Source organism: Coffea eugenioides, chromosome 8 (genome assembly GCF_003713205.1).
Source record: "Coffea eugenioides isolate CCC68of chromosome 8, Ceug_1.0, whole genome shotgun sequence".
NCBI lineage: Eukaryota > Viridiplantae > Streptophyta > Magnoliopsida > Gentianales > Rubiaceae > Coffea > Coffea eugenioides.
Window position 1 is genome coordinate 10364982 of NC_040042.1, and position 11770 is coordinate 10376751.

Genomic DNA, 11770 nt, shown 5'->3' on the forward strand with positions numbered 1-11770 from the left:
ACATACTTTTATAACAATTCAAAAAAATGGATAGGCAATATAAATTGCTTGTTACATGAAATTCTTTTTTATAAATTATGATCAATAGTTCATCTTAGAAATATGAGTTTAGCAAAATAACACATAGTTCAAAGTCACAATACAAATAGATTTAAAAGTTGAGGAAATGGAATTACAAGTAATTTACTATAATTTCATAGATTATAGTACATCCATACCAATTTTATTCTTTATCCTCGTATTTAAAACTTTAGAACAATTAAATTAAATCATCTAATTATTAACACTTATAAGTGTTTTATATAGTTACTTGAAAAAAATACTCATATATGAAATACAAAAGATTTTTTGAATTATGCATATGGACATGTATTAGCACAAATATAATATAAATATTTATTGACTAGCACACTTGAAGGCATTCCTCTCATGCTATTTTATGCATAGTTAAGTTCTTTGAAGTTTAGCAAAAATATAAGAGTGAGGAATAATTTCAAGAAATGGCAATTACATATCATACAACAAACCTCTATCAAGAAAATTAAATAACCTCCCTTGAGGTTTGACAAATAACGAATCGATCCCTGAGATTTGGACAAATAACAGTCCACCCCTTTGAATAACCAGACATTTAACAATCACCCACCTACTGTTAAGAGACGTTAGTGATTCTACTTGACATCAAGAAAAAGAAAACTTGGAATGACGAAATTGCCTTTATTGTATCCAACTGTCATCAAGATTAATAATAGTTCCGAAAATACCCTTTTCATTAAAAAATATATATATATAATATTGGGATTATAATTCTTTATCATTCACATCCCAATCACGTTTGACTTGTCTACCTTTACCTGTACAAAAAGAGAGAAGAAAAAGACTTCCCTATTTTTCCCCAAGTTTAACGAGGAAAAAGGTTCGATTTGTGATACTCTGTTCTTATAATGGAGGAAAACCATAAAGAGCTGGTGTTTTATTGGAAAACGGGTTTATTTTTATTTTTTTCGATAAATAAATTTGTTTATGGAAAAATGGGTACTCTGTTCTTATAATGGAGGAAAGCCATAAAGAGCTGGTCTTTTATGGGAAAGTGATACTTTACAGAAAGTGACCGCGATTTGGTTTATGAAATTACCCCAAACCAAAATTTAGAATGAATTTGTTTGTTTTGAAAGTTGTATAACGGTCGTTAAACTTCATATATCCCTTCCTTAAACTTCAAAATCTACAAAGTCTCATATTTTTGTTAAATACAAAACCTACCAGTTTCCCTTCCGTAAAAATATTAATGTAACTCTTTTTCAATTTTAGTTACAAATATTTATGTATTTAACATAAATTAAATGATTCAGAATAAAATGCCCATAAAGAGCCAATACTTTACTCATCTAATGGATGAAAGCCATAAAGAATTAATAATACTTTATGGGCCATTTCTTTTTCTTTTTTTTTAAATATTTAATTTATCTTAAATAGATAAATTGTAAGTACATATTGTTAAAGTGATAAAGTCGCTATCTGTATTGTTTCCCGCCTAAAGGCTAAAATTGTAAGTACATATTTCTATTTTTATGTCTTTAAAATTTGATGGAAATCAATAAGGGTTGTTCAGACTTTTGGCTATTTCCGTTCCATATAACTGACAAACTTAACGTGGGAGAGTAATTTGTTATTTGTCCAAATCTCAAGGATCGATTCGTTATTTGGTCAAACCTCAAGGGAGGTAAATGTAATTAACCCTTATTTCAATCAATTTTGTAATTGAGGAGAGGTTAAGCCTATTACACAAGACTTTTTTTTCTTAATAAAAGAATTACATACTTTTATAACAATTCAAAAAAATGGATAGGCAATATAAATCGCTCATTACATGAAATTCTTTTTTATAAATTATGATCAAAAGTTCATCATAGAAATATGAGTTTAGCAAAATAACACATAGTTCAAAGTCACAATACAAATAGATTTAAAAGTTGAGGAACTAGAATTACAAGTAATTTACTATAATTTCATAGATTATAGTGCATCCATACCAATTTTATTCTTTATCCTCGTATTTAAAACTTTAGAACAATTAAATTAAATCATCTAATTATTAACACTTATAAGCGTTTTATACAGTTACTTGAAAAAAATACTCATGAAATACATAAGATTTTTTGAATTATGCATATGGACATGTATTAGCACAAATATAATATAAATATTTATTGACTAGCACACTTGAAGGCATTCCTCTCATGCTATTTTATGTGTAGTTAAGTTCTTTGAAGTTTAGCAAAAATATAAGAGTGAGGAATAATTTCAAGAAATGGAAATTACATATCATACAACAAACCTCTATTTGAAAATTAAATGCAAATTTATCAAACTTAGTTAATTTAATTAGCTATATATTGAGAATATTTTCATTAGTTTCATTTTCTCATACATGATCTCTTTCAATTTTTATATACTTCTAACACTCAATATTTATTCTATATAATAAACTCCAATTCTTAGAAACTTTTAACTACAACACTTAAAACATCATTAATGTTTCAGAATTTAGGACACGCGCGCTTTATTCCCTCCAAGAATTCTATTTTTCCCGCAACGTCCTTCCGGCAAAATTTGAAGGCTCATTACAGCTGAGGGATAATACTATTATATATATACATAGAAAGGCCGGTCCTCGCTTATCTCTCTCAATTGATCAAGCACGCATATGTTCTTCTCTCAAAGGCCAAGATTGGTGGTTTTTAGTCCAAAAATAGAAGAACAGATGCGGGAATTGCTAAACGTGAAGGAGACCTATGAGGAATTGCTAAAAAATGAAGGCCCACCTCCTGTCTATCTCCTAAGAATTGCAAAACGTGAAGGAGCTTAGGTTTTATTGCTGTAAGAAAACCTCAGAGCAACTTCAATATTTCATCCATTTGCTTCAAATACTATTAGATCTATATTTTGGTGCCATTTTGTGAATCTTCATATCCTTCTTGTGCATTCTTATTACCATTATTTGTGTTAGATTTCTAAGGTTACGTTATTTTCCTCACAATTTTAGGAAAATTGAGTTCCAACCATTCTCTAGACTCTGTGAAGGTAAATTATGTGGGTTTGTGCTTAATATCAAAGATTGTATTTTTCGATTGGTTGTGGTTTAAGCTAACAACCTTTGATTTTCATCTTGTTTTCTGGTTGGTTGAGGTTAACTTCTCTGCTTTTCTTACTTGGTTTAAGCCCCTGTTTTCATATGCAATCAGTAAAATTTCTTCCAATCTTCCTTTTTTGTGCAGCTTCATCAAGTGAGATTTAAAGAGGGGCAATGCTGATATGGAGCCACATCAAGTTAGTTCTATTGAATGTCTTCTTTTGAACTTACCTACAAGTGTAAAGAACAGGTCAGCCTCTGTGTACATACTAACAAGTTAGTTCCTAGTTGGTTGAGGTTAACTTCTTTGCTTTTCCTAGTTGGTTTAAGCCTCTGTTTTCATATGCAATCAGTAAAATTTCTCCATCTAATCTAATCTTCCCTTTTTGTGCAGCTTCATCAAGTGATATTTAAAGAGGGGCAATGCTGATATGGAACCACATCAAGTTAGTTCTATTGAATGCCTTCTTCTGAACTTACCTACAAGTGTAAAGAATAGGTCAGCCTTTGTATACAAACTAAGTATTGGAGGCAAGAGGACTTGGGGGTGATTTCAGGATTCATGGAATCACAAACCAGCTTGCAATTTACTGAAGTTGAAGTTGCAGTTCCATTCTACTAGGAATTTCTGCATTTGAACTAAACTCTATTCCAACATGGGTCGTTTGGGGTTAGGTGTTTGTTGTGCACTTATTGTAAAACCTGATTTCAGGTATTAATATTTTGTTTCTTTTGGATAGATTCTCATTGATAGTTGACAATTTTGGATTGCCAATTGGTTTCAAGCACTTCCTATTGTATGGCTCAAGTATTGAAAATTTTGGATGTTGATGTATTACTCTGCTTGCAATTATTTTTAGCTAACCAAAGCATTTGTATGTTCTTTACCGAATGTTTAGCAAAAGGGAGTTGTTGGCACCAGGTGATATTCCAAAAAACTATCAAATACCAGGGCTTATGAGTTTAAATTTGATGGGCATCTACGTTGGTGATGTTCATCAAAAAAAAAAAATTTCCAAACAATTTGATACTTATAAGAAGCTGGAAAATGTACAACAGACATGAGAAGCCAAATTTAAGCTATTTGCAGCTAAATTTTCTAACAAAACCACTCCATAATTGGCTCAGGGAATTAAGATTAGCATATTAAAATGGGATTAAGAAATGTTCACAACAGCATTGGAGGGGAACATTTTCCCACCGAATAGTTAGGCAAGAATCAACTATCACTTGTTAGAGAGGAAACTTTCCTGGCCAAAAATGTTTTACTGGTATGGGGGGTTGCAGATTTGTCAAAAAGCTCCTTGCCAATTCTATATTATTGTTGAGGATGCACTATTTTCCTCACAAAACAGCTTGACTATTTGCAAGGAACCACTGGTTTTTGTGGGGAGTTTTTGACTTTAGTGGAGAGGAAAGTTTTTCTTGCCATAACATTCGAGCAATTAGCGAGGAGGTCTGCCCTTGCTATTGATTTGTTCCATTAGTGAGAAAGGCAGCAGCATTCACGCTAATAACTTTTAGCGACGAGCATCTAGCGAGAAATTTGACGAGGAAGCATTTTCCTCGCTGAAATTAATTGGCGAGGAAGTCAAAACTTTTGGCGAGAACTTTTGTTCCTTGCCAAATCCCTTTTTTGTTGTAGTGAATCTAACTTTGACAATGAGGAAATAAACCTCCCCATCTTGGAAATGAGAAAAAAAAAAAGGGTAAACCTTTTACCTTGTATTTTTTCGTTTGTCAACACAATTTTTATTTTTTTGGTCAATATATATTCATTTATTTATTTATTTACATAGAATCTAGAGAAATAATCTTTAAATGATTATGGGCTTCAAAAGGTCCAACAAATAAAATTAGTTCGCAAAAATGCGGGAAATATAAATAGCATCTTAATGACCATTTAATTGCCCAAGATTGTTAAAAGTTTTATTGTAAATTCGTGATATAAAGACCAACTTAATTTATTATACAACAAAATTTTACTAAGAGGAAAATTGCTTCTTGTTTTTTCAGTCGTTTTTATTTTTTAATTTATCCTCACAAAAATTTTATATTGAAAACTAACTTGATCCCATTGGCTACTAGTTGTGGCACTTTGCTGGCCTAAAATTTGGCAGAATTTGGTTTGGGTTGTCGGCTTGCTAGTGCTCTGTAGGCCCAGAAATCCATATCTTTTTTTTTTTTTTTTGTCAACGCAGTGGGTATCTGGATCCGTAAACTGGTTACCGTACGACCCAACTAATCCCACTGTGTGGTCGGGAGAGGCTGCCCAACATCACCGACCAAGTAAACCCGGGGACTCGATCCCTGAATGTGGCTCTCCCCCAACTGGGACTACAACCACGGAACTGAACCCCGAAGGGCATCCATATCTTTTGTTGACCCAACTTCTCTCCGTTGTACTCTGTAGCCCCCATTACTTTCAATCTTCTTTTTAATTTTTAGGCCAAATCAAGGACAAATTTTATAGATGTTTAAACAAAACTTGGAAGAAGGTTCTGCGTAGCTACTTACATCAAAACTATGTACTATTCCATTCCTTTCAACTTTGATTAATTCTTATAAGAGATGATATATAGACATCCCTGCTTATAAATATTATAAGAGTATTTTTTATATACACTAATAATATATACACTATCACTGTTAAATTCATAGTATATGTGTAAAAGTTGAATTTTAAATTCAAATCTTACGTATTTTTCATTCATCTAACGCTGACAGTGTATACGCTGTCAATGTAAGATAGATTAATCCATATTATAAGTGTATGCTTTGGATTCTTACGACACAAGTGGACAATTTCATGCTTAATCTTCACAATTGATCAAAATGAATATAACTTATAGTTCATAGAGCGTAAGTGTATGCTTTGGATGCTTAATAATATTTATAAGTGATCAAAATGAGTCGACTTTCATATAGCTTGTCACTATATATTGACGGCGTTCACTAGATAACCACTAAATTTAATATTTGTACTTCTCATCTTCTAGCCGGCGTTCACTTCTATAGCTTGTCACTATATATTGACGGTTGGAGACTGAAAAATATACTGCCAAAAATGCATCTTCATTTCATTGTCCATTGAATTTTTTAAACACGACCTTGGAGCTTCTCCGGTTCTTTTTTTCAAGTAGTTTACATCGATCTTAGTTGAATTCAATTCAATTCGACATTATACCATCAGGAAAATAACGGGTTCCCAGATAAACATGTTTGATGCCAATTTGGACACAAGTGTGAACTCTTCTTTGTGTCGTTTATCCAAACGTGGAATCCAAAAATTCGACCACGGCCGAACGACAACATGAATCTCGAAACTTTCTACATTAAGCAGGTGATTCGTCAAAATCAAACGTACTATGCTGTTGGTTGTGTTTGTCCTTTTCCTACGCAATGGAATAATCCCAAATCTTGCTAGTTGCTACTCCAGAAAGTTCATTTCACTTGCAAGAAAGAATCTAAGGCTTGTGTATTTAAAGCGCTTCAAACTTGACGCCAACCTCGATCAAACTTGTTAATTTATTGATCGTGCTAGGACTGTATCACCTTTAGAATAAGCGGATATAAAATTAGTTTGCAAGAATTTTAAGCATTAGAAAAAAAAAATCTGCAAAATCTCCAAGTTTTAGATCCTAATGGAGATGTTCCATTCCGATCACTTTGAATTGCTGGGGGTCTCTGGGAAGTATGATTCTACAGAAGGTTTTCATTTTGAAGATCACGGGAAAGAAGAGAAACGGAATTGTCTGATTACAAATGACGATGAAAGCGAAGCATCCAAGGGCATTGCTTCCTTTTGTACTGGTGCCCTTGGGTTGAATCAGGTGCATGGCAATACAGCTGAGAAAGAAGTTATCTTCTCCAAATTGCATCAGGAGCAGCAGTTAAAAGAGTTGACAGGTTTTGCCTGTTTCAATGATCCCTACTTTGGCATGGAAACCCCACCATTCCAATCGCGCGAGGAAGAGATTACGAAGCTTGCCGATGATGTGGCTTTTGCAAATTCAGAACTTAATGATGCAAAGAAAGAAAGGCCATATGCAGGATCCCTTCAGATTCTGAACAACTACAGGAGAAGGTTCAGAAAATTAAATGTTGAAAAGATGGATTTGCCAAGTTACCAGGGGTTCACTCTTATAACTGGCCATAAATTATCTACTGATGCTATTCTAAAGTTGGCTGCACAAAATTTCATTCAAAGTTCTTCCAAAGGTACTACCGAGTCCTTTGTGCTTAGCCATCCTTATGCAAGTTCATTCGGTGGCTTGTGTGTAGAAGACACCAAAGACGTGAAACTTGTCCAGTATCTTCTAGCTTCAGCTGAATTAGTAGCCAAGAAGCAGTTCGAATGTGCAGGTAAGCTCCTCCTTAGATGTGATAAGCTGAGTTCTGATCAAGGAAATACTATTGAAAGGTTAGTGTATTATTTCTCTGGTGCACTTCATGAGAGAATTGATCGTGAAACTGGAACAGTTACTCCTGAAGGATTGGGGAAGATGCAGTCGCTCGATATTCTAGACATGATGTCAGGACTCACATCGGCCAAAATTGCGATGCAAAAATCAGTACCCTTTGGTCAGGTTAGCCAGTTTGCAGGAACTCAAGGTGTATTAGATCATGTAGCCGATGCAACAAAAATTCATATTGTCGATCTTGAGATAAGGACTGGGATGCATTACACAATTTTGATGCAAGCTCTAGCGACTAGGAGTCAAAATCCCATTGAATATCTTAAGGTAACGGCGATAGGAACCAAATCAAAGGCCAAAATTGAGGAGACTGGAAGACAACTTGCAAGCTTTGCCCAGGCTTTGAAATTGAAATTCTCAATTAACATAATCATGGTTGCGGATATCATGGATCTTAATGAGAACCTGTTTGAGATAAATGCTGATGAAGCAGTTGCTGTCTGGGTAGAATACTACTTCATGTTCATGATTCGTAGGCAAGTTATGCTGGAATCGTTGATGAATGTTGTTAAAGCTATTAATCCTCTTGTGATGATTGTTACCGAAGTTGAGGGGAACCATAATTCTCCAGTTTTTGTGACCCGCTTCACTGAAGCTTTATTTTTCTATGGTGCTTTCTTTGATTCCTTAGAAGACTGTCTAAAGCATGACCCAAAGAATAGAATGCTCGTTGAATCAGTATACCTCAGTCAGGCAATAAGGAACATAGTAGCAACTGAAGGAGAAGAAAGGACAATCCGACAGGTGGCAGTGAATGTCTGGAAGGCATTTTTTGCTCGTTTTGGGATGGTTCAGGTAGAGTTAAGCATGTCTTCCATGTATCAAGCGAATTTGGTGCTGAAGAATTTTGAATGTGGGAGTTCCTGCACACTTAATAAGGATGGAAAAGGCCTAATCATCGGGTGGAAGGGAACCCCAATTCATTCACTTTCTGCTTGGAAGTTTGGATGCGATTCAAAGAATGAAGATCTGGACTTTGATCTTTTGAATCTGTCATCATCCTCCTAACCGTGTATCTTAATCGATAAAATGCATATGCCGGTTAATTTTTTTTTCATGTTTCTTGACATTAATACTAAGAGTGAATGCTTGATTACTTTTTATATTGCAATTCTGTTCTGCAAACGAACGATAAAGTCTGTGATTTTGCGTGCAGTCATGTTCGAGTCTCACATGCTTAACCTCATTGTGAAGTTGCTAATCCTATGGCTTTTGATGTTTGAGTGGAAAGTCTGGAAAGATAGCGGTAATGTAAGAGATGTTTTAACAGCTTACTTACTCCAGCGGTTTCATCCTTATTTTCAATGTGTTAGATGTACTTCCTGTATAAATAGATAGTTACCGCAACTCATCTAGGTTTTCCCTTTTCTCCAATCTCTAGTCCCTATGTAGATGCATGCCTCTTTTCTCTTAATTATGGAGAAAAGATCCAGCATAAACAAACTTCAACTCTAGCACTGGGAAAGTTAAGGTTAATGTTTCTCTACAAGGGAGCACGCCAGAAAGAATTGAGATCTCTAGTCTTGATAAGCATGAAAGACCAATGCTTTTTTTTTTTTTTTGGCTAACCCCGGCAAAGGGGAGGGACACCCCCACTTTTATTCATAATAAGTAGAGATGCAACGGGCACAAAGTTGAACAATTTATGTTTCTAGAATTAGGATGGTTTCACGATCCTAATAGAAGGCATTCCAATGAAGTCTAGTCGACACAAGCCAGTCGTGGCCATTCATTCCAATGCTCATACAATTTGATATCCAGGTGAGGATGAGCTACTCCAACATTTGCCAGAGTATCCGCCACCTTGTTAGCCTCCTAATTCTAGAAAGACCAATGCTATCTAAGTTTTTTGTATTTGTGTCCTCGGTATAGTAAGAACTCTGCTGTGTTCAATTTGCATGTCATTAGTAGCAATCTGTCAGTCTGATGATCAAAGTCTAAAGTGCTTCACTCAAGTGTATTCAAAATTGCAACGGATATGTTCTGTCTCAATTCTTGTACTACTCTCTGTCCCACTTTTTATTATATCGCTATTTTCTTTCATAAATATCATATTTTAGTTCTTTTTTGTTTCACTAAGATCCAATATTTATTAACTGAGTAAAAAATAAATACAACAATCTCAAAAAGTATATATATAATAGAAAATCAAAAAATACAACAGAAAATTCATAAAAAATTTGTTAAATATTCATAGAAAATTCATTTTTTATGCATTTTGATTTTTTGAATGTTAAATTTTGTGTATTGCTCAGTAAATAGTTATTGGATTTTATGGAAACAAAAAGAACTAAAATATAATATTTATGAAAAAAAATAACAATACAATAAAAAGTGGAACGGAAGATCCATTGCAATTCAAAATTGTCTTAATGTGTCTGTAATTTAGTAGGGTTGTTGGCTGATTTACTAAATGCCATTCTATAGCCGCCTACCACACTCAGTAGCCAACAAAAGAATAGTACAAACATTTTGGACATAAAATTTGATGAAATCAAGAACCTTGATGCAAATTTGAACACTCTAAAATGCCAGCCATCATCATATTAATGTCAGAGTTGGAAGCCTTCGAAGAACAAAGCTAATTGGAATGTGAATTGTGACTAGGCTGAGTCAGCTCCAGATTGCAGTTCGAGCATACCATGAATTGTAATCCAATTTTGCCTCTGCATTGTTTGTTTTCTTACAGTGCAAGGTCGAAAGAGATATGAACTCTTGCAACCTTTTGTAAGGGCATCGACCTGTCAAAGTTTGAAATTTGCTCATTCCTATCAGAAATCAAAATTTGCTCATTTCCTATCGGAAATCAAAATTTACTTAGAAAAGAAGGATTTCCGTCTCAACGTTTCAATTACTAAACTTGAAACTAGCTGAAATGGATCATATGTGCAATCATTTAATCACGCAAAATGTTTATGGAAGCCTTTAGTTCATTGACACTGTATTTGAGGACTAATCTATCTATCTATCTATTCCTTACGCTTGGACGTTTCTCATTTTTTGAATCTACTTATATCGCCCTTAAGTAAATCATAAAGCATCTCTTAAGTAAATGTATTTATAAATGATTTACGCATTGGTGCTTCTTACGTTTTAGATCTACCTATATTAAGCAAACAATTCATCCATGAATAAGGCTTGAAGGATCTTTTTGTCTTAGTAAAAGTTAGACCATCAGACCAATACTAGTTAGTATATTGATACTGCATCGAATCCATGAAAACAGCAAGTTGAAAGCGATCCAGGAAATCCATTTTAAAGTATTTACGGTAAGGAAGAAAGGACAGTTACAAGTTAGGTGTTATCTTTTGAAAGGTTAGTTTGCTACCCCTCAATTCTTTTGATTATTTAATTGTACTTTATTTTTCTTCTTTACTACTTTGTTATGTATATTCAAATTATTGTTTCACCAAGCATATTAACTTTAGATTATCATCTTTTTCTTTTTTTCAACATGTTGTTGTCTTTTAATAACATACTCAAAGCATCATATTAGAAAATTAGAGAATCAAATAAGGCTTCTTGAATAAATCAGGACTTTTACCTTTAGCTAATTGTTGCAAGTATTATGTCGGAATGATTAACTAATCCTTTTTGCAATATTTAGATTGATGAGTATAAATCATCTTTTAACTCTTGTTTCCAGGTTCACTAAAATAATTTTGTTTTTTTAGAAAGTTCCAAAATATTTGGTCAAATAGAGCATTTGTAGTCAAACTTTAGAAACCTAGACTGGTCGTTGACCCAAAAAAATAAGTGAGTCAAGGGTCACTGATCTAACTATTGGACTAACCGTAAATGACTCGTGATGTCATAATACGTCATATATAATTTTTATAATTTTAATAGTAGCTATATACATAAAGAATTACATAAAATGATCAAATGATTGAGTATTTAATTACATTGTTAAATTTATCTTTGTTATTCTTTTAGTATGGTAAATTCAATCTCATTGTATGTCTGTATCTTTTCTAGTTTGCTAGCATGTAATGGATTATGGCCTTTCATGAGAAATTTTTCTAATTGAACACTTATTAGCACATGTAAAGTATACCTAACTTACTATGTAAAGACACAGAATTACAATTATTGCATCCCCAATACTTGGACACTTTTTAAATTAAATTACCTTTTCTAAAAAAGTAATACCTGAGAC

General features: G+C 33.5%; 1 protein-coding gene across 1 annotated transcript; it reads left to right on the top strand.

Moving 5' to 3' along the window:
• Positions 1-6777: 6777 nt before the first annotated feature.
• On the top strand, positions 6778-8619 carry LOC113780221 (DELLA protein RGL2-like). The gene has a single exon (XM_027326034.1). The coding sequence runs from the start codon at positions 6778-6780 to the stop codon at positions 8617-8619; it is 1842 nt and encodes a 613-aa protein (XP_027181835.1).
• Positions 8620-11770: the final 3151 nt, after the last annotated feature.

What these genes read in the sequence shown, in the direction of transcription:
- LOC113780221 (XM_027326034.1), top strand. Translation starts at nt 6,778, where the DNA reads ATGGAGATGTTCCATTCCGATCACTTTGAATTGCTGGGGGTCTCTGGG.